Source organism: Melanostigma gelatinosum, assembly GCF_949748355.1.
Source record: "Melanostigma gelatinosum genome assembly, chromosome: 3".
Taxonomy (NCBI): domain Eukaryota; kingdom Metazoa; phylum Chordata; class Actinopteri; order Perciformes; family Zoarcidae; genus Melanostigma; species Melanostigma gelatinosum.
Genome location: NC_136636.1, coordinates 14,793,503 through 14,819,666, shown reverse-complemented (window position 1 = coordinate 14,819,666; position 26,164 = coordinate 14,793,503). Strand labels below are relative to the sequence as shown.

Sequence of the window (26,164 nt, the reverse complement as noted above, 5' to 3'; positions counted from 1 at the left end):
CTGTGCTTTGACTCCATTTCAATTACCCTCTTACCATGCATAGCCTTCAGATTCAGCCCCCCCATGGCCACCCAACATGCCATCTCCAGCCAATCGGAGAGAAAGAAGCACCATGTGCAGCCAATGACTGAGACGGGATAAAGACTATCAATCATTCTGTGTTGCAGGGAGGGTTTTATCAGCCGTTCATCTGAGACTGGCTGCATGCAGCTTGTCAGCCAACATGTGAAAGCTTATAAGCCTTGTTTAACAATTCCCCACCTCTCTGGAGTGGAATGTAATGAAACAACAGTACTCTAAAATGTTGCAGAACACACACAGAAAAGATGATTATCTGAATGTTTTTTTTTCTTTTCTTATTAAGTGGGCATTTAAATTACTCCTAATGGGTTGATCAACCATCTGAGCTCAATATGTTTCCAGTATGTGTTCTTGCAGCCAATGTTGAAAGATTGAGAGTCGTCCCCTCTGCCAATGCCACACTTGTGTTCCCCGCTTATTTTCAGAAATACAAAGAACTTGAGAAGTCAGTCAGAGTGGAAGAAATTGATGGTGTGAAACTGGTCAAAAACCTGGCTGTGGAGATGGAGGAAGTGTTCCGGAAAAAAGCAGAGGCCACCAGGGTAGGCACAATATTAAATATGTCGTGGGGAAAAGCATTTTATTGTCTTCATATTTCTGGAATGTTCTGCAGAATTCTGTTATAGCCATATTGTTTGGCAATAATTGACTGTACTTCTGAAGTGCCATTTGTTGGCTATGTGTCTTTGTCAACATATTAAGGTTTAAATAGGAGAAATGTGTTCTTTTGTTTAGAGATATTAGGGGGGAGGATGCAATGTTTCTTATTGGGTCGAAAGAAAATATGAATAAATGTGGGGAGGGTAATGTTTAAAAAAAAAAGTCAAACATAGACCCCACAATAGGCCAAATTGTTGTATCGTCGTTGTAAACGCAGCTGTTCAAAGACTAAATCTGTACTGAACGTTGGTGTAAAAGGTCCGTCTGGAATATGGTCGTGCATGTAATTTATTACAGTCCAGCCTGAGCGGTTGTCAGCCGCACAGCAGCAGCCTCTCTGCGACCTCAGCACAGAGGAGCTTGTAACCATTTTAATGCTGCACCTAGCAGGGACTGCTGGGAAATGATAACGTTTATCTCCCCCCGCCTGATGCCACGTGTTCATGACAGTTCGGCCTATAAATTACACTTGTATGACAGCTATTCATTTGATTTGATTCCCTGAGATACGTCAACATATTGGTTTTTTTAATTATATGCGAAAACAATATAGGCACACATTTGGCTTTTGTAAAAATAGAAAAATAAAAAAAACGACACCAAAACGGGAGTGCTAAATCCTAATCTGGACGTCATTACTTTGATCCAAATTGAGAAGCGAGTTTTAAAATGAGGCAGCGACCTCAGTGGTGGAGGTCGGGTGTCTGCAGGTATATTTCATAAGAAGAAAAATGATGCCTATAGCTATGAAGAGAATATAAGTCAGAAATATTTACATCATTATGTTTTTTATATTCGCCAACTGCTGACGACATGAGATCTCACCACGAGGTCAATTGAATTTGGCCACCACCGCCTCGGTTGTGTTTATATAGCAGTTATTTTGTGACAGACGTTAATTACCTGCTTGGCTCCGAAGGCGAGAGTGACTGTAACGTTTAGGTGGCATTTCCCGGAAACACAGAGCCAAGCACATTTTCCAGAATCGAGTTATTACAGAAGCGATGGTGCTTTGGTACACGACATGAAATCCTGCTCCAACCTTCCTCCATCAATCATTTCACTGTGGCACTCCCCAGTAGTGCCCTACATTTTATGCACATTGTTTTGCCCTTAAATATTACTATCAGGATTTCCAAGGACGGTGGAACAGTTCTGGCAACACGTGCTATTAAAACAAAAGCTTGACATGGATTCCATCCAATCCAAAAATTAATCTTAAACCTGGCAATGGTCCTCGATCATGTTCCTCTTCAATGGAACGACATTTGTTGAGATTTGAAAATGATGGAGGGACATAATAATGTGCAAACAGCAAGTTTGAGAAATACGGAGAGCAGCGAAGTGTGAACCATGTGGCTCTGAAGGGATTTATGGAGGCCTTTTGGGAAGTTTGTTAAAGTCTTAAAGAATATGTATACATATTTTCCTATTGTAAATATGCATGTTTTATAGAATTTGGTCGTTTGCATATATTTTAAACGTATTGCGTGTATTAGCTAAACCATTTTTTCCTCCTCTCAGCGGCTCGTGGAGGCAGCAGAAGAAGCGCACCATCAGCACGAGGATAATCCCGATCTCCAGGTGAGGTTTGTGCCGGAAAAAAATAAGAAGAAGGAAAGGGAACGTGATTGTTGAAAATGTGGTGCGTCATTGTTTAAGACCAGGCTGAATCATTTTAGTCGGGCTGGGGAGGAGCGGCTGCAAGGTGAGAGAAGGGTAATAGACCCTAAAAGTCTTTAATTGCCTTGGCATCGTCCTTCACACTCATGGCCTGTCAGCGGTTTGATACATAATGCTTCTTTGATAAGCAATGCCGCACACATTGAAGGCAGTGCGACGCTGTTATAACTCACGCTGACCGTTTATAAGTGTAGCCTCATCGCACAGCTCAAAAACGGGTCTTTGCTGCTGCAGCGCCTTAAAGTTCTGTACAGTAGCCGTAGAACTGTAATACAGTATTGGAGATCTTTTGCCAGTGTCCTGATGTTGCATGCAGAATTAAAGACTGCCGAAGGGTGTAATGCATGGCAAAATATTTCGATCAGAGTAACATTTCTCTGGAGACAGTGTTGGACTGCAGAGAGAAAAATGGGATATAAATCGGCCTGCATTGCTTGTCATTTTAATCGTATTTCACAGGATATGCTCATGTGCTCAGACTCAGGTCGGGACATTATTTAGCGGCTCTCATTGCGGATTTCCAGGGCGCACTGAGCTCTCTGTGTCTGCAGAGGGAATGCAGTATTTCTGTCGTTTGCCCTCTCTCTCTCTCTCTCTCTCTCTCGCCCCCCCTCCCTCCCTCCCTCCCTCCCTCCATCCAGTAGACAAAGATAAATGAAACTTTGCGCGGCGCATTGTTTCACTTTCATGGCTCGAGATTGGAAAGCCACTCGAGCAACAAAACACTGAAATAACGGCAGCACTTTACAGTTCATAGTAGCATTTACATCATAGGAATACATTCCACTCGCATTGTTCCCTGCCCGTTTCTCTGCTGTTCACACAGCCAGAACAAGACAGGTAGATAGATTGCGCCTTTAAATATGACTGCTATTTTTAACTGTAGACTATTAATAAAAGAAACATTGATTTGTTTTCACCAGTATCCTTGACAATTTTTCACGTAGACTTTAACAGATCTGCAACTGCAATATTGCTTTGCCCCTCTCAGATTGCTTACAAAAACCCAATTTACTGAAGGATTTGTGCATGCATGGTAGGCCTATGTTTTCATTGCATATTTTATTTAATTATATTTCAGCTATTATTTCTGAAAGAAAATGTGCAAGGTTTCCATTTACTCCTAAATGTATTGACAGTTTATCTTTTATTCTAAAATCAATATTCCTTAAATCCAACATTGTAGACTCCAAATATGTATGAAAACATCAGTATTCATTCAATTATCTATGATCATTGCAATTGCTTTGTTTTTATATTTTGCCTTGTGAAAATATGTATATATATATATATATACTTAGCCATTATTGTGTTTTTACGAATTACACAAAAAAAATGTTTACGTTTTCTAAGTTCAAGCTATGTGAATACTTTTATTCCAGCAATTGAAGTAGTCATTTTATCTTAAAGGCCATAAAAAGTAATAAGGAAAATTCAATATCCACCAGCGATAATGATGTGATGTCATGATACTGCTCCTTGTGGCATCATTTAGCCAGCCTCGCTTCCCCTGACACTGCACGTTTTTCACGCACCATTTCACTGACCACAATGAGATAAGCCGGCTGCTCTTATCTCAGATGCTTTGTGTCAGGACAGTCGGGTGGTTTGCATTGACCCCAGCGTAGTCTGTGGTTCAAGGGTGTGGAGATCAGGTCTGATGGAGCAACAGACTTGTCTCTTACTTCAGAAATGTTATTTACTGTCATGTTTTTTTGGGGGGGATTAGTGTATTTTTACTAACATCTGTGGGCCTAGAAAAAGCCTCAAATAGATTTTGATAAACAGGAACATTTCGGAAACATGAAATGAAAAAATCTAAAGTAGCATTTTAAATAAACAAGCTGAATTAAACAGTTTGCATTCAATGCTCTTTGCATTAAAACACATTAAATCTATTCAAGCTTCAAGTTAAAGGCCACATTTCTGACCCCTGAAAGATTTGAAGCATATAGTAAACAGTAAAAAGAAATGCAATATTATATCGAATGATATAGAATAATTAAAAAACACACGTTGCAAAATAATGCTACAGAATAACAATCTGTATGATTCATATAGTAAAGTGTATTTTGCTCATATGCTGAATGTTTTTAATGATATTACTGTAACTTAACATCTTGAACAATGTGATCCGTAACATCAGGGAAGTGTGCAGCCTCTCAACAAATTAGTTCAACTCTATGCAGCTGTTAACAAATGCATTAAGAGTGAGGGCCAGTTAAAGCTTATTGAGACACCCCATCTCCAGATTTTGGAGTGTGGGTACACAGTAAGGCCCAGCAGGCCGTAATGGAGGGCAGATCTCTGCAGTGGGGCCTACAGCTAACTGCAGAACCAGTGGAGCGTCTCGGAGAGCTGCAGTGTCCCATGGCCTGCTCTACAGTAATAACCCTGGTGGTTAACGTGCCTCTCTACAGCACTATCAGTTCTGCTGAGGGTGCACATTTCTCTCCCCTGCTGCTCCTCCTCTGCAGCAGCACCCCGCCGCCGCCACCACCCCTCCGCCCTGCCGCAGCTCGTCAGAGAGCTGCTCAGGCGTGGTATGAGCTGTCAGGGGCTGCTTGATGGTGATGCCCGCACGGCCTCCCCCGAGTGTGATACTGGGGAGTCCATCACCCATCTCTCTCTCTCTCTCTCTCTCCCCCCTCTCTCTCTCTCTCTCTCCCCCCCCTCTCTCTCTCAATAAAGGCCACAGAGAGGCCACTCAGACAGGATGAGGTAGTCTTTCTTCTGCAACAGCAGGCAGTGAAGGACAGGACAGACAAACTGTTGGGTTTCACTTTAGGGAGGCGAGACTTTTCACTGGCAGTCATGAAGTCCTCTTTGCACGTCCAGTTCCTTCTTAGACCTCAGTGACAATTGCAACTGCTGTAGTTAATGCACATTTTCGACACACTGGGAACATTTAAAATCGAATTAGACATCCACAAAAAAATCTTCACTCACACACAGACACACACACACACACACACACACACACACACACACACACACACACACACACACACCTGTTATCATTAAAAGTAGCTGTAGCTTAAGTGGTGGAGCAGATTTATATATTACTGCCCGTGTCCAAGCGTCCTTGAGCGAGACACTGAACCCCAAATTACTCCCAAGTAGTGAGTGTGTATTTGGCAGAAATAATTTAGATAATTTTGTTCAAAAACCTCTTCCAAATAAATGCAATAGAAAATGTGTAACATATTTGTTTTCTACTTTGTGAGAAGCAATTGATATTTGAACCATTCCGGCTTTGTTTTACTGTCTAATGTTTCTGTTTCATTGAGACACTTCCTTTCAGCTTTATTTTGGAGTCTTGGAGGACAGATGTAGACAGATGTAGACAGATGTAGACAGATGTAGACAGATGTAGACAGATGTAGACAGATGTAGACATAAGCAGACGTTACTGTGCATATGATGAATAATCTGTGCGGGAAAGGCAACCTGTATGAGGGGAATTTAACCCCTCATACCCCTCATAGGTTCAGTCTGCCTTATAAAACAATACTTACGTTCAAACATATGCATGTTACAGTTTTTGGTTGCTGTAATTGTTCTTCCTGTCCATACTGCCTGTGAAGAGATGGGGGACAAAATCAATCCCCGATACAATCGTTGTGTTTATTATAGCTCAACCACAGCAACATGTCAGGGGACACACAAAGAAGGAATTGATACTAATAGGGCTGTAACGTTGGAGGATGCTCAGACTAACTTAGACTGATCAAACTTTAGCTTTGACTAAACTTTAGAGAGCACTTTTTGCACAGACTGTGGATTCTCTTCCCCATCACTTTCATTGAAATCCCTTTAGGCAGGGATCTCTTACTGGCCAGTATTTACAAGAGGAATGATTACAAAACGTTTTCAATATCCATATGTGAGTATTGTGATAAGATAGATTTGTAAACATGTGAACCTATTCTTTCGTATTAATATCAACATTGCTTTCACAGTTACTACATTTAACTTTGTCCGTATTCACTCTTTTCCTCAGTATGAGTACTTTAACGCCGTACTGATCAATGAAGTGGACGAGGAGGGCAATAACGTAGAGCTCGGAGGAGAGTTTGTTCTGGAGCCCAACGACCATTTCAATAACCTGTCGGTCAACCTGAGCCTCAGTGTGGTGCAGGTGCCCACCAACATGTACAACAAAGGTGAGAGCTCTGCCTGTGGCCTGCAAAAAGCCTTATTATGTGAGTGTTATTGACCTACAGTGAGCTGATGAGTAGGGAGGAGAAGAGGACCGGGGAAAGTGTAAGTGTAAGTGGTGAAAGAGAGAAATGGCAGCTGAAGCTGCCATTTCTGTATCAGCAGCTGTGTATCAGTGTCCCATTTTGGAGAAGTGGAGTTGGGCGATCGATGACAGTCCAGACATAATATGGAAAGCAACTGCAGACCTCTCAAAGAGACTGAAAAGAGTAAAGAGAGGGGGGGGATGGGAAAGATGTTTATCATACGCTAGCTGTTCAGTCGCTTCTTGTTTTTTAACGTGTGTGTCACCTCTCCCTGAGTAACGCCAGGGCTGCTTTTGTTTGGCTATAATGGACTCCCCATAACTCTCTGTTCGCAGCACAAAGGGAGGCTCGTCCAGCAGGAGGAGGGGAGGGGATGATGTAGTCACAGGCTTTGTAGCTCTTTCAGGGGGGTCAATAAGGGACAAAGGTCAACTGTGCACTCGGTAATGGTGACCAGGATGATTTCTATTATCACCACTTCATTTACTTGTTTCTCTCCCATCTCTGTGTCTTTGCCCTCCTCCTCCTCCTCAGATCCTGACATAGTGAACGGAGTTTACTGGTCCGAGGCTCTGAACAAAGTATTTGTAGATAATTTTGAGAGAGACCCAACACTGATCTGGCAGTACTTTGGGAGCTCCAAAGGTTTCTTCAGGCAGTACCCAGGTGAGTGCTGTCACCCTGTTAGTCGTCCCCACTGTCTGTCCCTGTGTGTGTGTGTGTGTGTGTGTGTGTGTGTGTGTGTGTGTGTGTGTGTGTGTGTGTGTGTGTGTGTGTGTGTGTGTGTGTGTGCGCGTGCGAACAGAAAGGCTTGTCTCAAGGGAGTCATAAGCCGTCATTGCGAGAGTAAAAAAAAGATCAGAACAAATGATTTAGAATAACTAAAAGGGTAATTTGGCTAATGTTGTAATTTTACAGACCATCAGAGAGGATGCACATATGCAGACTGTAATTAATCAGAGTTTGCCGTTGTGGGTCTACAGTCATGCTGAGAAACAGTGCGTGGCTGCTGGATCCAACTGAACTCATCAGACCGTTACAGTTATATGAAACAGGCGGTCGACTCACTGCAGTGTTGGAGTTAAGCTGCAGAGATACACAGCTGATGATATGCTTTTACAAATATGGACTCTTTATGTTCAATGTATAAGGAGCGATTCATGCAAATGTATTTCTTTCACCAGTGTTTTACAACAACCTTTTACTAATGTATACATCATTTAAATGTTAGAATTCACACTCCATTGAACTCTCAATATGAAGTTTATACTGTAAGCAGTGATGAAAAGTAACGAAGTACATTTACTTTCAGTCCTTTACTTAAGTCAGTTATTTGATTACTTCTTCCACCACTGACTTTACATGTAGGGCTCAAAACATCCAAAACAAAATGATTGGTCACCAATATAAAAAGCCAAAGCTGTTTAAACATAAGGCATTGCTGTGAATGAGTAAATAGTTTGTGTTGATTTTAAATGCCACAGTCTGAGCACAGCATTCACTGTATAACAGCGGCTTGGTGCAGCACGCTGGCATAGATATCCTGTCTTTCTTTTCTTTGTGTTCATCCAGCTTGTTATTTTCTGTTTTCCGATATTTTCTCGTAATTGACTTCCTGATAAATTTGACAGGAGTAAAGTGGCATCCAGATGAACATGGCGTCATTGGCTTTGACTCTAGAAACAGGAAGTGGTAAGCCTTTTACATACCTGCTCTTTGTTCTGCATCTCATCTTCTCTAAAAAACACGTCTTTTTCTATTCTGCAACAAGGTATCAAAATGTGTCATTTAACATATTTCAGGTACATCCAGGCAGCAACGTCTCCTAAGGATGTTGTTATCTTAGTCGATGTTAGTGGAAGCATGAAAGGACTGAGGCTGACCATCGCCAGGCAGACTGTCTCCTCCATTTTAGATACATTTGGAGATGACGACTTCTTCAACATCATTGCAGTAAGTTTTTTTTAAACCTTTTCTCAGTTTGATTCTGTAATGTTTGTATCTTTGTTCGTTCATATTGTGCATCTCTATGTTCTATATAATCTCATTCTAATGCTGTGTATTAATAATATTTACCAAAGACATATCTGTTTAGACTTTCAGATAACTGGAGCTCATTCTTCCATGAAGAAATACTAATCCATCTGAATGTTGTTTGCATTTCCACAGTATAATCAGGAGATCCACTATGTGGAGCCTTGTTTGAATGGCACACTGGTCCGAGCTGACAGAACCAATAAAGACGTGAGTGGAGCTCAAACTGAAATGTAATGAGTATATATGTGGATCGTATCAGGTTGAATTTGTGTGGTTTCATGTTTGAAACCTGTCTTTTCCACTTCTATCGTTATCTATTAGCATTTCCGTGAACATCTGGACAAGCTGTTTGCCAAAGGGATCGGGCTGCTGGGTGACGCTCTGGCCGAAGCGTTCACAATCCTGAATAATGTGAGTTCCAGTGTAAACCGCTCTGTATCTGTGACTGTCGCTTTAAACACAAATCTTCTCCATTCCACTGAAATCTTTTATCCCGAAGCAGATCAACTGAATTATTTTTTACGTGTTATGTGACATTGCTTTTCAGTATTCATGAGTTTTCACAAAATGATTAACCAATTCATTAATTGATTAATTTAACATAAAAATAATGAATTTGTGTTCAGCCATCACAAAGGCACTTTGTTTTCATTTAAGTGAAGGACTCCACTTGACCAGAACATTAGGAAAACTTTCATTTTACAAGCAACATTTGTTTTCAGTGACAGGAAGTGTTCGAGTACAACCCTCTGCTTGTTCCCTGCTAATCATAAAAAAGTAGCACACTCCAGTCAAATATATTTGAGTGTTTGGGAGGTGTGTCGCCTGTCGAAACGCTCCAGCGCCATCCCTGTTCCGCCCTCCAAACACAGACACATCCATTCTGAATCGTGATTAATGGCTCTAATTAATGTCGATGATTGATAACGTGGCTGATTGGAACACAAAGCAGATAAGGCCAGGAGCCGCACTCCTTTTATCTCCCTGTTTTCAGGCGGCTGCGCTGCTGAAACTGAGGGACTGCAGCTTTTACCTCTGCATTTGTCAGATTAATTAAAGCCCTGCAATGAATATGGTAATCAGGTAGCCAGTAGCCCACAACTGAAATGCATTGTTATACCACTTCCCGGTGAATTAAGTCAGAACACAGCCTATCGTAGACCAAATCAAAAAGAAACTCGCTTCACTTGAAGAGCACTGCACCATTTTCATAGGAGCAGTGTTGAGATAAAGAAAAGCTCAGCCTCCCCCCTCACGGGCCGATGCTACGAAAGAATCACAAAACAGCGAGCATCTAATTCAACATTTCAGCATATTTTAGCTCATCTCCTTGTTGGATGACTTTACAACAAGATCATTAATTTACCTCTCAAACAACGAGGGTGGGATTGATTCCATTTTATCAGCATCAATTACTGAATGATCCCTGTCATTGATTATGTCCTTTATCATTAACATTTAGATTCACTATTCCTTATTTACTTACAGTACTGAAACAAAGGGCATACTATTCAAACAAAGGCTAAAGGACAGATGCTCTGCAGCAGATGGTGCAGAGAGTCTCAATAACGACTTTTGACATTTTCGCTGAAAATCCTCGTCTGGCTCAGTGAATGAAGGGTCCATGTGAGAGATGTATTAGAACGCGTCATTTATTGAACTCAACGTTACAAAAAATGAGGATGTTCACATCAGCAATAAAGGCATGCATTCCTGTGTAGGGCATGTGTTATGCTGGTGTGCATAAGGAAAAGAACCAGACGCAGCTGAGGGAAGAGAGAAAAGGAAGAGCTTCAGCCCATAAAAGTCCAGATGAGCAGCCGACCCTCCAACGTCGGCCAGTTGCCTCCTGAGCTTGACGAGGAGAGCCCACAGGCTCAGGGACTTAACATACTGGGACAACTTTTTTCATCACATGTCAAAAGCACAGGTTTAAATAACAGAATTAATGATGTAGCTGCTTCAGTTTCAGGGTCCTTGTATTGTGCATGCTGGCTCACTGTCACTGCTTGGACACTGAATGGAACAGAGCCAACGTTAATGTTGTTAATAACACATGTGCCCCTAAGTCAAAATGGTTCATGTGAAAAAGTCTATGATGAGCAACCAAATAAATATTTCATGACTTACTTTAGAGCTGATTTCCTATTATTGAACATGAAAACTACAGATAACAATCAAACGTTTTCTAATATAACACTTTTTTTGTCTCTCACATACAAGTGGCCAACCAATGCAAACTTTTAAGACACACAAATTATAAATACTGTTGCAGTGATGGAACAGTCGGACATTCCCATAACTTTTTATATTACAAGACTTCACACTTTATAACAGCTGTTCTGAAGGCATCCTGTGATTTAAGAGTAGCGGTGCTCAGCAGGTTTCATCCTGTAACCGCGTCACTACATCCTCCTTTTTCTCCCCACATTCATTCTGTTACAGGTCAATGAACCACTTAATTACTGCGATGCATCTTCTGGGATCAGAACAAAGTGTACCGCATTCCTCAGGTTTATTTACCAAGACATGATGTATTGACTGATGGCTGCACAGCTGCCATATCAGGCATTATCATCGGTGGAAATGGACAGCTCTGTTTGTTTAATGTTTAAACAACGCATATATTATTTGGGTTTTAAATTTATATCTTCATGTGTTTTCTCTCATTTTGCAGTTTAATCAAACTGGACATGGCAGTTTGTGCAGCCAGGCCATAATGCTTGTGACTGACGGGGCGACTGAAATGTACGACGATGTTTTTGAGAAGTACAATTGGCCAGAAAGAAAGGTCAGCACTTTATTTATTTTCCTCTCTCTTCTGCTCCTCACAGTGCCTAAAGTTCAATGTCATTTGTGTCCTTTTCCAGAATAATCTGCTAGCCCTTTGGTTTTCATCCAGCGGGGATAGATGTACATTTTAATACTTCATGCCAGCTGGACCTCCTGTCTTGACGTTCGGAGGAATTGTTTTCTTTACTTCATTACCACCCATAGCTCTGTAATGTATACAGTCCATGTCAATATGATGGTTTTCAACGTATTGACGCATTACAGCATAATGTTTCCCCCCACGAGAAATAAAACATTGGAAATGAACTGCTTTCAAGGGCAGAGTATGTGCAGTGCAAGCAGCTCAGTCTCAAAGGCTCTGGTCTTCGTCCCCCCACCGCTGTGCCTTCCCCACGTTTCTTCCTGGAATCAACGATGGGTTTAAAATCTTTTGTCAGCCTCCCTTTGTAAGACCTAAATGCAGTTGAAATGAAATGGACTGCTGTGCCACTCACAAAGCAATAAAAACAACAGCTCCGGGGCTTTTGTTCAGTCCTAAGCATATGTGTGTTGGCAGTGTTTGGCAGGGTGCAGGGCAGTATTTGGCAGGGTACCCCCCCCCTCATATACCCTCAGGGCCGCTATATGGCAGCCATTCAGTGTTTTCTATATGCTTCATGCTAAGCAAAGCATCTGGAGCCAATGAGCCGTGCAGGTTTGGCAAAATGTCACACTGCGTTCTTTAAAAGGACAGTGGATTATGCCCTCGTGCCAAACCCCCAACAAAAGAAAATTAACAGAATTTAACTGCACTGAGAGTACAAACTGAAAAAGAATCCCCAAATAACTGTTAAAAAAACTGACAAAGATGGACTGAAAAAAGTTAAAGGATGAAAAGAAAGAGCTGGAACAGCAGCTTAATGCTCAGTGTTTCGTCATGAAGATGTGAAAGCATGCAGCTACTTCTTGCTCCAACGCCTGATAGAATCAGGACAGGAAGATAAAGTACTAAGGAGACGCATCGCTTTGCGTGTTGTTTTTTTGAAAATCCTTCCATCTTTGAAACTCTCGACATCTATGTGTCCTCTGTACAGGTGCGAATATTCCCGTACCTGATTGGACGGGAGTCTGCATTCGCTGATAACCTCAAATGGATGGCGTGTGCCAACAAAGGTTTGGGACCTTTTGATAAACGCTTCTCGAGACAGCTTCTTGTCAGAGTGTGGAGTACGGGCTGATGTGGTGTTTCTGTGGAGGATGTGTGGGTGTACGTGCAGTTTGGCTGTGGATGTAAATGTGTGTTTTTCGTGTGTGCATGCATGTGTATGTGCTGGCTCAGACTCTTTCTGCCAAGAGGCAATGAAGTGGCACTCGGGGAGGGTCAGAGGTCAATCTGCTCTAATCCCTCTTCCTGTCAGAGTGTCTCCCTCTTGGCTGCTCGCCGCTGATGGCCCCTACGTGTCAACGCTCTGGATGAGCGCCCTCTGGAAAGGAGAGTAACAGTCGGGAAAACAGAGGGATTGTGGGCGGACAAGCCCCAAACATCCTCCCCATACTGCTCCCCACTGTGGAATGACCTTACCTGTCCAATATGAAGCATTGACAGCAACAGCAGGAGCTGACACGAGTCAAAACGCTCCTGTGTCAGTGCAAAGTGAACCACTTGAAACCTGTTTCCAGGGTGTTCAGCACAGCGCAGTAATGTCAGGGACATCAGCAGAAAATGACACCATTTTGTAAAGGGCTAAAGGGTGCATTGGGGAAACGTGGACACAAGACTTCAGTACTTCTAAAATCCTTTGTGCGGCGCTGTTTTCTGAAAGTACTTTTATTTAAGTTCCAGACGCAGGACCAAACATTGCTGATCCAATACTTCTTTCAACCACTGCATAACGTCGAGTCTCAAATAGTCCAATTACATGTAGGATTGCACATTGTGAAAGATGTAAATGCTGTCTCTTATTTTAGGTTAATATATGTGTGCATTTAATTGCAGGTTATTTCAGTCAGATCTCGACCTTAGCAGATGTTCAGGAGAACGTGATGAGGTATCTTCACGTCATGAGCCGCCCAAAGGTTATTGACCACGAGCACGACACAGTGTGGACTGAAGCTTACATGGACAGTGCTGTGAGTGTGTTACAGCGCTAGTTATGAGTCCTCATTCCCAATTTACATTTGTATACGAGTGCGACTGCATGCGTGTCTGTACAGTGCAGCAACATGCTTTGATTAGACTTTCTGAGGCTGGTGTCTGTGTTATTTGCAGGATTCACGTTATTTTCTGCATCCCTGTACCGTACGGTAGATGTGCATATGTGTTGTTCTGCATTCTCATCATTACTCTTTATGCTGCTGGAATGATTCCTCATTATGAGCTTCATTAATCTGTATGGATTCCCCCCCCCCCCCCCTTACATCTGAGTCCATAAAGTCAATGCAGAATGTGAAGGCTTTGATCCTCTGAATGATTCAATCTTTATGCGTCTTTTCTTTCATTTCAGCTTTCCCAGGCTCATAAGGTAAATATATAGATGTGATCTGTTCTGATCTTTACGTGCTCTTAGCTATCATATTTGTCAGAAACATAATTTATCTCTTGTCTTATCATAACATAATCGACCAGATGCTGTTGGAAGTAGCTCTGAACAAGCATTGGAAAGGAGATCACATGCAGGTTATAAAAGGTTTCCCCTGCGACTCAAATTTGAGCCATGTTGTATGAAGTAGAAGTGCCTGAGAGGAACTTCCGAGGTTAACTGGTTGCTTATAGACTACTTTAAGATCTCTGAGGAAGTCAAAAGTGAGGAGATGCTCTTCTTCTCTGGGGGGCAGGAGCAGTAAATGAGCATTTATTGTACTTCTATCCAGTACGGAGCTTATGAGCATGCACACACCAAACACACTAAAACACGTACACACACAGACACACACACACACACGCACACGCACACGCACGCGCACGCGCACACACGCACACACAGAAGGGTTGGGAGATTGTCCTCTGGAGTGTGTGCTCTTGTATCTCAGCCTCAGACACACCATTCATCATTCTGTGGATCATTGCATTTTATCTCCTGAAGCCCATAATAAAACTGACATTGGAGGGGAGACCAAGAAAGAGAGAGAGAAAAGGGAAAAGGAGAGAGGGGGGTGTTGGAGTGCTTGGCCTTACCTGTGTGTGTGTGTGTGTGTGTGTGTGTGTGTGTGTGTGTGTGTGTGTGTGTGTGTGTGTGTGTGTGTGTGTGTGTGTGTAGACTTAAGCAGTCCAGTTTCTGCTTCCATTGTGTGTTTTGATGAATTTAAGGACCCACCGTTCTTCATTTTGTCAAGCTCTAGATATCACACACTACAATTCACAGCTTGTTTGTTTCATATGCATGCACATACACACATTAGCATCCAACCACACAAACAGGGACATGGGCACATTCGGCTGTGTCAACTCACGAGGTGAGGGAATAGCAGACCTACTTTAACGGCGCTCGTGTGCTTAATTATGTCAGCCTTTATCCTATGACCTCCTCTGAGACTCGCATGGTTCAGGTTTGACAACAGAAAGGCTGCGACCAGGATCCTGTGCTTCTGCAGGAATTCATTTGGAGGCTGCTATTAATTAATTCTGTGTCAAATAGTACTGTGATGTAATGAGACCTTTGTGTCCTTACTCCTTACGTTGGTAGCCACTTTTGCCTTCATTATTGTCAAGTCCTGAGGCTGTTATTCCCCTCCTCGCTTTTCTATCCAAAAGATTTAATTGAATTTCATGTCAATTAGGCTGCCTCTTCACTGGTAATTACCTACTGTACTGTGTGAAAAAAACCAAATTGTTCCTTGGGCCGTTAACGTTGATGTAACATTTCCAAGGCAGCTTGTACATTTAAATTCTCATATGATTTTGTTGAATGGTTTAGATGATTTTTTGTTTTAAATAAAATTATTGTTTTAGTCATTAATGGCATTTTTCTACAGTAGTTGCAACAACAATTCAATCTCAAACTCCTCTTGGAATCTCAGTTTGTCAGCTCAAATTGAATATATATGCAGTGTAATAAATGCGTGTGCAGTGTGTTAGTTTTTGCTCAAAATGCATGAGATGTGCTGAGTAAATGTTTCAGAGTTCTGTGGGCATAATAATGCAGTTTAAATGTGTGTCGTTCTCATGCTGACACCCCCCTCAATGGGATTACGCAGCTGAAATAGCAGCATTCAACAGTTAGAAATGTCTTCTTTTTGTTCTTCAGTTGAAGGACAAAGTGGGCCCCAGTCTGATGACCACAGTTGCCATGCCTGTCTTCAGCACAAAGAATGAAACGGTGAGGGAGTCAGTGAGTCTGAATGAATGTCTCGTAACATGTTTGGCTTGTAACCCCTTAAAAATAAATATTTCTGATGGCTTCTTGTCACATTTCTGATCTCAGTCTATCAGTTGTTAGCAGTTCCACCAAAGTTACATTTCTCCTCTTAACTTCTCACATGGTTTCATTTTAACAACTTTCCGAGGTCTAAAGAGGCAAAATTTGATTGGCAAAAAGTCCATAAATTATTATAAATTGTGCATTCTGTTTTTCTATTTCTTTTGATCTTTAACACCCACCATCTCACTGTCCCTCAGATTTATCTTGTGAGCCTTTTGAAGGCCCGACTCCTAGTTTGGATTAAACTACCTAACTGTATATAAAACGGTTCAAATGAGTCACCCCTTGACCAGCTGTAACAGTGAAATACTTACACATTGATGAATCAGTATTATCTGTCATATATAGTAGATCACTGACGGGACATTTCTTTATGTAACGGTAACTTTTGCTTTTTTACATTTTGTTGATAATTCTTCTGATCTTTTATTTAAGTCGGATTTTGAATTCTACCTTTAACGGAGTATTTTAACGATGCGGAATTGTTACTTTTACTCGACATGAGTACTTCTTTCGACATTGCTAAGTGAATATTCATACAGATTTATTCTCAAGTTGTGCACGTGTGTTTTGAATCTCTTCGTGCAGAAGAACCAGGGTATTCTGTTGGGGGTCGTAGGAACAGACATCCCTCTGCAGGAGCTGATGAAGCTCATCCCTAAACATATGGTACAATCAGCTGTTCTTGTACTTTTTACTTGAAATAAATGAATTCATTGATATGCATTTTGTTTTTTAACTTCTTCCTTGTGTATCTGATTTTGTGTTTCTAGTTAGGAATCCATGGGTACGCATTTGTTATCACAAACAATGGCTACATCCTGATTCATCCGGACCTCAGGCCTTTGGTAACTCAGTTTCTTAACGTTACTTTTTCACCAGGAAAGTCTCACAGCATTCCCTGACTTTACCCTGTTTTCCTTGTTTTGTCCATGCAATTCTTTGAATAACAGAAATGATGAACTGAAAGCCTCCGTTAACGAGGGCACACGGAGACAAATGTGTTATAGGAGGCTGAATGGGCTCGTATAGTCTGTAATCCCAACCTTTTCCTTTGATGTATGCATGCAGGGATAAAGGCCACTCATAGGGCTGGCTGGCCTGAGATTTCCCAGAGGTAACTTAACACTCACTGGCAGAGACCACAGCCGCTCGCCCTGGGACCGCTGGTTCCTCAGGAGCGATGGCTGTGCTAGTGGATCTGTGTGTGCCAGTGTTAGTGCTATTCCTCTCTGTGCAACTGTCTGTGTGTTGGTCGGTGTTGTTTTTTTGTGAGTGTGTCTTTGTGGCTAAAACTGTGCTGTGGTTGTAGTCATTGACTTGTTGTTTCTTGTGAACCAGACGACAGACAGAAGCAGAGTTTGACATTTTAATGACAGTTTAATGCATTGATGTAGACTTCCTATCAATCATATTCATCATTTTTAATTTACATGACAGTGTTAACTTCACAGACGATTTGTTGAATAATTACACAGCAAAACCTCCATAACAATCCTTGATGAATAGGAGCATACTTTTGACATTGAAACACAAAAGACAGATTACAGTGAAGCTTTTCTAAATAGATTTGTTGATTTAATATCAAGCTCGTAAATTTAGAAAATGATGTGTCACATGATTTCACAGTTGGTCAGGCTAGAGCAGCAGACATGTTTATGCAGCGGTTAGTCCAAATACAACGTCACTACACAAAGTGGATCATTTCTGTGTATGTTGTGCTCCTCTGTGCAGTATCAGGATGGTCAGAAGAGGAGGAAGCCCAACTACAGCAGTGTGGATCTCTCAGAGGTGGAATGGGAAGACAAAGATGATATTGTATGTGTCTAGCTCCTACAAATGTTATAGAAGTCATTATTCACTGTACAATATGAAACACCAGATCTACTTTGTTCTACATGCAACATTGTGTGACTGCAATGGACAAACAGCCTTGCTTTCACAATGTTACTGCATGTTCAGTAGTTTGTCCCGTGAATGATCTATTATTTCAAATGAACTCAAAGAATCATCAAAGCATGACTCTGTTTTCAGTATCCTAGTAAAATGGCAGCCACACAAAGGATCAATGAGCCAGCCTTGACTCCTCTGCCCTATGTGCCTCTTTGTGTTCTTTATCTTTCAGCTACGCAACGCGATGGTGAACAGGAGAACAGGGACTTTCTCCATGGAGGTGAAGAAGACGGTGGATGGAGGGGTGAGGCTGCTGATGAAGATGTTTAATGTCTCTTTATCAGAAGAGGGTTCTTCTCTCTGTTGTCTCTAGACTCAAGAAGCAAATTTCATCTGCACCATTTGTTCTGCTCTTTTTAGAGGCGTGTCCTGAAGATGCACAATGACTATTACTACACTGACATCAAAGGAACACCATTTAGGTGGAGAAAAAGTTTCATTACATTCCTAAAACGACCTTCTGTCTGTTTGTTTTATTGAATTGAATTGAACTATGTCTCGGTTACCGTTAAACGTTGATTCCCTCCTCTGTTTGTGTCTCCAGTGTTGGAGTTGCTCTCTCCAGAGGTCATGGAAAGTACTTCTTCAGAGGAAATGTATCAGTTGAAGTCGGTATGTCACTCTGACTCTGTTATTAGCTCTGTTATTAACTAAAGCCTGAATACAGTGAGATGCATGTCACTCTGAAGGGGCTTACTGCGTCAGTCTACTCAGGCTGGCTTTGCTGAAGCGTTACTGACTTGTGTTTTTCAGGGCTCCGTGATCTGGAACAGCCAGATGTCGCCCTGGCAGATGAATGGTAAGGCTGGGGTTATGGGAGCGGGCATTCATGCGTTATGTAGGTTATCCCTCTGTGTTCATCAGGGATGTTGAGGGCTGTGATGTAACAGCGGGGCTCTGTTTGGACCACAGGACGTACTGCAACACAGAGGAGCAGCATGAGCACCGTCACCTGACCCAGATTCAAGCCATCAAGCTCTTCATGACGGGCCGCAGACTACACCTCAAATGTAAGGGACATCTGAGTCAGACCGCAATAAACTACACTACGCACAGCCTGTTTTTATCCACAATTAAATTATCATATGAAGATTGAAATGAATAAATAATGGTTACAAAAGAGATGGGTGTTTTGGGTCTTTAAACAACACTGTGCAGGTGACAGAGAGCTCATCCAGGAGGTGTTATTTGATGCTGTGGTCACCGCTCCACTGGAGGCCTACTGGACTGGACTGGCCCTCAACAAGTCAGAGTAAGAACATTTTCTTGCTGCTTAATATTCTCCTTGCAAGTCCACTTACAAGTGTTACAAAGGCTGTCTAGGGTTTTCTAATGAGCCAACATTGAATGTTTGTGAGTCGGAATTATAAATGATTGCAAATGTATTATATGTTCTTACAATAATCAATGAAGTCTGCGTTAGTTAATGGTAATAAGTTGCCATGATCAAGTAGAGGAAACACCAGCCAAAGGGATTTTTCACAACCTGACAACACAAACATTGTTTTTTAGTTTTATGGCTTATAACTGATGTTTAAATCATTGTTAGCCACTAACAAGACCATTAGTTATAAACTCTTTCACACGCCTTTTTAGAAAGTGGCAACCGCATTCTTGTGTTGGACTGAGGATAATACAAAGGGAAGTTTGTACTTAAGAGAACGTAACTTTGGGAGATTCGCACTTTATTGCTTTAAATCAAACTGAAAACTCATATTAGTTGCAGCTGGAATAGAGAATCTCGACCGATCTCGATGCATATGTGGACATTTACTCTGTGATGTGAGGACTATTCCGTCTGTTGATATTTGATAAGTATCCCACTTCATAGATATTACTGTGATGTTTAGTTCTTTGCTGTATGTTTTCTTTACTTTACAAAGAAAAGAAAAGGGAAGCTTGCTTACCTGGCATGTATGATGAGGATCCAACCCTTTACAATAAGAATATATGAAACACATGTGGACGTGTGAGTTCTATTTTAAGACAAAGCACATGGTATTTTGACAATATACCTCCAAAATGAGAGCTACATCAGCTGCGTCAAGAACTTTCCTCTAATCACCTCTCGGTGTAATCAGCAGCAGATCTGAATCAGTGCATTCAGGGAAAGCGTTCAAAAATGTGACGCATAGATGTGTTTTACTGCTCTGCATAAACCAACAGGAACTCAGACAAAGGAGTGGAGATCGCCTTCCTGGGTACACGCACCGGCCTGTCGAGGACCAACCTGTTTGTGCCCGCCGATCAGCTCTCCAATCAGTGAGTCCTGCTGCTCAACATCTCTCTAATCACTACTTACAGCACAGGGCGAGGCCGTGATTGGGCTTGATGAAACGAATCCTTTGCTCCTCTCCTCACTTTCATTCTGTGTGCTTCCTCAGAGACTTCCTGACAGCGAAGGACAAGGAGGGTGTGTTTAATGCCGATCACTTCCCTCTGTGGTACAAGAGAGCTGCAGAGCAAGTCCCCGGCACATTTCTCTACTCCATTCCCTTCAGCACAGGTATGCAGAGCAAAACCAGAGATTTAAGGCAATAGCCCAAGTGTGCATACAAAATAAAAGTCCCCTGAACCCGAACAAAACTGCACCGTCCATCTTAATATATTTTCAATTATCGAGTGCAGCATTATGTCAATTACTTTTTGGAAACGCATCTGGTGGCTTTAGTCATTCAGAATTTGAACATCTTAATCAGTCTTTTTGTATGTCCCTCTCTCTGTTATGGACTGTGGTTTTTACTGGTCTCCACTGATAGGATGTGCAGCATAGCTCACCTCCCTCACAGCCTTTATGCCGTTAATGTTGCCCACGTTCAGCCTGCGAGGCAGAGGATGGAGAATTCAGCTTCACTCTCCAGGACATTTACCACCTTCCCTCTGTCAATGATGACTGCATCCACTCATAACCTGAAATGATCCTATCACAGCACCCATTTCAGAATTATTGGAGTCGTCTGGCTGTAGAAAACGCTCTGACCAGACTTTGCTGTAGTGTAATGTGATGGACTGGTACTGCGGTTTCTTTTCAGCCGGCCAACCGGTGAGTAAAGGGCACCATCTAGTGAGCAGAAAGTGTAATCTGAATATTCTCTGCTCTTCCTCTCTAGCTTTAGATAATAAGAGTGTGGTTTTGGCCAGCACAGCAATTCAGCTCCTCGATGACAGGAAGTCTCCAATCGTTGCAGGTAACGGCCTCTGAACCATCTTTCACAATGATCTTCATGTTGAGACTTATTTGTGTAGATTGTGCAGTCTCTTAAACGTTTGGTTGTATGCTCAGCTGTAGGGATCCAGATGAAGCTGGAGTTCTTTCAGAGGAAGTTCTGGACTGCCTGCAGACAGGTAAACACACACAACAACTGCTGCAGCCTTTTACAATGAGCTCCCTTATTCGTTGTACAGCTTAACGACTTATGTTTTGTTCTCAGTGTACAGCTCTGGATGGAAAATGTAGCATTAGCTGCGATAACGCGGTAAGAGCAGTAACATGACTCTAACTTTCTATTTTCTTTCAGGTTATTTCGTGAACATAATCATTTTGTTTGCCCCTCTGACAGGACATTAACTGTTATCTCATTGACAACAATGCCTTCATTCTTGTCACAGAGGAGCAATCTCAGGTACGGTGTAAACTGTAATGTTTGTGGGTGCATGTTTACATCTGAAATAATGTAAACACCTAAACACATGCCCCCCCCCCCCCCCGTTTCCTTAACTGCTCCAATTGTCCCTTAAATGTTTTTGCACAAGTCTTGAAAATGTATGTAGCGCAACATGGGGTTCTTCCAAATAAGATAGGTTGACGATCTGGAGGGAAGCAGGGTGAAAGATAGAGGAAGGCAATGAAAGTCTACTTGTCATTTTGCACTTAGAACATCCCACAGAAACTCAATAATGGTTAGATCTGATAATAAAACACACTGAAATAAATACCAGTTTCTCTGCTGATGCACTTTGTCTGTGTTGAGCTGTGTGCCTGTGTGCCTTGACATAACTTCTCTCTCAGACAGGGCTCTTCTTCGGAGAGGTGGAGGGTGCTGTTATGAACAAACTTCTCCAAATGGGGTCCTTCAAAAGGTCTGAGACACGGCAAAACATTTCTCTGAGTCCTGAACTTACACATTAAACATAACTTTAAAAGCATGTTGTTATAAACATCATATTTGATGGTTATTACAACCTCTGCTACTCTGTTTGTTGTTGCAGGATCGCGCTGTATGATTACCAGGCCGTTTGCAGAGAGTACGCTGGGCGCAGGGACAGTGCACGCACTCTATCAGACGTAAGACACAAGATGACGCTAGAAGCAATGATTACGTCTACATTTGTACAACCTGAGTTCAGATCGTCAGCATCAACCTTGAAACCTGTATCTCAGAGTTTGTGGTCAACACTGGAGGAACATCAGTACAGAGCACAGTCTAAAAATCAACTCCTACATTTAAACAACCTCGTATATAGTTTCATTTCAGACTCTAACATTAGCTCTTTTTTTCTCTTTCAGCCTTTCACAGTTGTTAAGTGGCTCCTGGCTGAACTTGTTATGTAAGTACACCACAACATTTAGATACGTGTACATTACATGGGCCCATGGAGTACATGCTATGATGTACACAATCACAATGTGTCTTTATAAAAGGAGAATATTGTTAATTAATAGTTAGTATTTGATCAAAACAAAAAGGCTGGAGATGTAAGTGGATTACTAATATCTTTTAAAAAGTAATTTACACATTACACCCTATCGTGTGTACTAACAGTACCTCATTCCTCAGCATGTCAACCAGTAACAAGACAAATAGTTCATGGTTGCTTACTACTTATTATTGTGCTTAAATAGTTACATATTAATCCATTTTCTCATTTACTATTTTTTACTTTGAGAAAGACAATAGTTTACAGTTAATCCTTGTGTTACCTGACATTCATAAGTATTTTTCTTATTACAGTTTTCTGCTAGAATTTAACCTGTACAGCTGGTGGAATGTGGATCTTTCAGTTGAAGGTAACTGTGGTTGACGATCATTACAGGCGTGTATGTGTGTGAGACAGAGAGGTGAATGTGTGAGAGAGTATGAGAAGTGGAGCTCTTCTCTGTTTTTCTGTGGTTTTGATCACTTACTGCAGATCAATTTCTCACACATTCAGCTCAGAGGTCTCGGGGTAAACCCACGATGGTGCCGTGTGATACAGAATACCCCGCCTTTGTCTCCGAACGCACCATCAAAGAAACAACAGGCAACATTGACTGTGAGGGCTGTATCAGGTACTTCGTCAGGCCAACAGCAGACACAGTGAATCATCAAATGCTGACACTGACTTTCTTAAACAGTAGATATTCAGTCTGCTACTAATCCTGCAACAGTTTGATTCCAGTGTCTGTCTCTGTTTGGGCCGCAGGTCATTTGTCATACAGCAGATTCCCAGCAGCAACCTCTTCATGGTTGTTGTGGACAATAAGTGTGACTGCAGCAGTTCTCCTCCAGTAACCATGGATCCCAACGAGATCATGTATATCCTTTTTCGGTGAAACACAGATGTTTGATATGTGGAAGCAGATGCAGAAAGTAGATCATAAAAATATTTTAGTTACTGACTGTGAGAATTATGTTTGACTTTCACTACTTAAGTGTTGCTTCAGCCTGAATGAGTTGGGGAAGCTCTGAACTTATAAACGTGTTCAGTTGATGTATTTTCACCCTTGACGCCTTTGAACACAACGAGTCACTAAAATGTGACAGACTGAAGTTTCAGAAGGACAGAAAGAAGCCTGAATCGTGTCATCCTTTCCACCCTGAGGTATGAGGATGTGTGTTTTGTCTGCATGTGACTACATGTAGCCGACAGTTATACGGTGACGTTCATACTGGAGCACAGAAACAGTCTGGTTTGCGTGCAGAAGTATTTGTTGACTTCCTCGAGTTGTCTGGTGACGGCCAAGCTCCAGGAAGTCACCGCTCGCGGCCAAGACGTAACGAATATTTAGAGGAGCTCAAAGGCATATATTTAGGTCAAACAGAGCCAGGCTAGCCGTTTACCCCTGCTTCCAGTCTCTATGCTCATCCTGTTCAACTCTAACAAATCAAAAAGGTCTTTGTTAGGACCGTAGAAAAATTTACTCTGTAAAATATTGTAGATCAATCCATAAGTCACGCATCAACCATGAAGCAAGTTGACCACTTATATGAATTCTCACTCTGAGAAACTAAGAAGCTCCATGGAATGAAACACAGACAAGTTATGCATGATTTGATAGTAACAGGATATTTTCAGCTTATTACAACTTGAGTCTTACGTTTGTAGTTTTGGCCATCATTCACATTGGTAATAATAATATTGTAACACCATACTAATTGTTGGTCTATGGGAACGCTATGCTATTGTTAAAAAGAAGTCCAAAGGGGCAAAGAGTCCGCCAGTCATACTGGTTGTAAATACATAATAATAGATATATAATAATAAATAAACCCTGAGGTTAGCACATTTATTGGGATGAAAAAAGGAGGTGAATAGACAAAATATCCCCCAAAGGCCAACTTACTACCTCAGCTTTAACCAAACTCCTGTGCAATTAGGTATTATTAACAGTATTTTAGTTGGGTTTCATTTTGGTTTTTATCTGGAAAGAAAGTGGTTTAACTTGTTCAACAACAACAACAACAACAACAGTTCACATCTATTAGCAACCACTACTCTCTATCCCATGACAAATGGCTGTGTCTTCTGCAGGAAAATGCCATGGAGTGTGGTTCAGCAACACGCCTCTGCAGTCCTCTAACAGCAGCTCTGCTCCCTCTGATAGCAGCGACCATCAGCAGGTGACCTTTAGCAGCAGAACTGCACATCAGGACTAAATCAACAAGAAGATGCTTTAAACACATAGAGAACATGGCCAGTCAGAAATGAATTTGCTCATCCCTCTGCAACAGGCAGCGCTATACGAAGAAAAAAATCTTTATATGTAGCACTGAGACTCGCATCCATTATTGCAGAAAACATGAGCGATGTGGCGCAGCAAAAGTAAATGAGATGAATGTGAGTGCTTGGCGACTTTGCTCAGAGCATTGCTTATGATGCCACTGACAGTTTGCCATATTGTACTGAATGTGTGCTGAAATTAAATAAGAGAAAGAAATATACTATGTCAACAGTAAAAATAAGGCATTTTTTGTCAAAGTATAAAACAAGTCCTTTCTGCAAAGGATGATAGGAAGAGATCAAATATATGTTTGTTTCTTTATGAGGAAAAAATGTAAGGAATGTAAAATGCACTTTTGTCGTGTGAAAAGAATGCAGAGCTGTCTTTATTTTGGCAGTAAATTGTTAGAAAAGAGTTGACAGTGTCATCATAGTTTTCTTTTCTTCAAATATTTTAATTTGTACCTTAATTCTTTTTGGTGTCTGTAATAATCATGTAAAACAGCTGCGAGACAAGGGGGAATTAGAACTTTCTTTATTCTGCCAGTTTTAAAGCAGACGACATTTCAGACGAGCTAAAGATGCATGAAGAAGATCACAGAATGTCACATCAATGTATCCCGCCATAATTTGTCAAGGTGCCCATACTCTTAACCTCATGTTTGAGAAAGCTGATGAATAAATACGAAGAAATATTTTCCTTCCTTTATTTACTCCTTGTGTTATTTTTTTAAAGTGTGTGTGTGTTTGGCGACGTGGATGCGGATGTGTGCTATTGTGAGAGTAAAAAAATATATATTGTCATTATATTTTATATAAATAAAATGTAACGTAATCTAATTGAATGTAATGTTTTCCATTTAAAGCGCCATAGAAAGAAACCTCAACTTCAACCTTTGAAATCAATTTGTACTTGTAATAGTTGTGAAAGCATTGCGACACATGACACACGTTATATTCTGACCTTACTTCTGTGTCTAGTCAATGAAGTTCAATTGAGCCATTACACCATTATAGTTTCAACTCTTTGGGATAATGATGTACTAAGCGTAAACAACTAAACTGTACATAAAAAAGCAAAGTGAAAGAGGAGCAAGAGAAACTGTTTGTAGGTCAAGTTGACGTTAGAGTGCTGTACACTGCATTGCTCAGCGCTGATGTAGCTGGCCTCTCTCAGGTGCAGCTGATGTCCCGCTATAAGAAAAAGAAACAGACATAACTGTCGTCAGTGAAGTGTTTTTATCAAGAATAAAAGTTGCACATGTTTAGTATCTGTCATGCTGCAATAATAACTTTTGTAGGAGTGTACCTGTCATGTTATGCCTGTTAACTGTGATCTTTAACAATTATATATTGTTTTAACCATACACAAATTATATTAATTTCATATAT

General features: G+C 41.4%; 1 protein-coding gene across 1 annotated transcript in view; it reads left to right on the top strand.

Moving 5' to 3' along the window:
• cacna2d3 (calcium channel, voltage dependent, alpha2/delta subunit 3) overlaps positions 1-25,950 on the top strand; it is a gene marked incomplete at its 5' end in the record, with an annotated part of 29,861 nt that extends 3,911 nt beyond the window's left edge. Inside the window, 36 exons of the mRNA XM_079266097.1 lie at positions 507-623; positions 2,266-2,325; positions 6,428-6,590; positions 7,206-7,337; positions 8,303-8,363; positions 8,474-8,624; positions 8,841-8,915; positions 9,030-9,119; positions 11,386-11,499; positions 12,575-12,653; positions 13,477-13,610; positions 13,985-14,002; positions 15,725-15,796; positions 16,487-16,567; positions 16,672-16,746; positions 17,633-17,716; positions 18,024-18,095; positions 18,212-18,273; positions 18,396-18,463; positions 18,605-18,650; positions 18,764-18,861; positions 19,010-19,103; positions 20,018-20,113; positions 20,236-20,357; positions 20,962-21,039; positions 21,135-21,196; positions 21,283-21,327; positions 21,412-21,474; positions 21,861-21,931; positions 22,061-22,136; positions 22,359-22,399; positions 22,804-22,859; positions 23,003-23,120; positions 23,255-23,365; positions 23,569-23,653; positions 24,584-25,950. Of these exons, the coding sequence (XP_079122223.1) occupies positions 507-623; positions 2,266-2,325; positions 6,428-6,590; positions 7,206-7,337; positions 8,303-8,363; positions 8,474-8,624; positions 8,841-8,915; positions 9,030-9,119; positions 11,386-11,499; positions 12,575-12,653; positions 13,477-13,610; positions 13,985-14,002; positions 15,725-15,796; positions 16,487-16,567; positions 16,672-16,746; positions 17,633-17,716; positions 18,024-18,095; positions 18,212-18,273; positions 18,396-18,463; positions 18,605-18,650; positions 18,764-18,861; positions 19,010-19,103; positions 20,018-20,113; positions 20,236-20,357; positions 20,962-21,039; positions 21,135-21,196; positions 21,283-21,327; positions 21,412-21,474; positions 21,861-21,931; positions 22,061-22,136; positions 22,359-22,399; positions 22,804-22,859; positions 23,003-23,120; positions 23,255-23,365; positions 23,569-23,653; positions 24,584-24,676 (3,063 nt within the window). The 3' untranslated portion in view covers positions 24,677-25,950. The remainder of the gene's footprint in view (positions 1-506; positions 624-2,265; positions 2,326-6,427; positions 6,591-7,205; positions 7,338-8,302; positions 8,364-8,473; positions 8,625-8,840; positions 8,916-9,029; positions 9,120-11,385; positions 11,500-12,574; positions 12,654-13,476; positions 13,611-13,984; positions 14,003-15,724; positions 15,797-16,486; positions 16,568-16,671; positions 16,747-17,632; positions 17,717-18,023; positions 18,096-18,211; positions 18,274-18,395; positions 18,464-18,604; positions 18,651-18,763; positions 18,862-19,009; positions 19,104-20,017; positions 20,114-20,235; positions 20,358-20,961; positions 21,040-21,134; positions 21,197-21,282; positions 21,328-21,411; positions 21,475-21,860; positions 21,932-22,060; positions 22,137-22,358; positions 22,400-22,803; positions 22,860-23,002; positions 23,121-23,254; positions 23,366-23,568; positions 23,654-24,583) is intronic.
• Between the last annotated feature and the right edge of the window lie 214 nt (positions 25,951-26,164).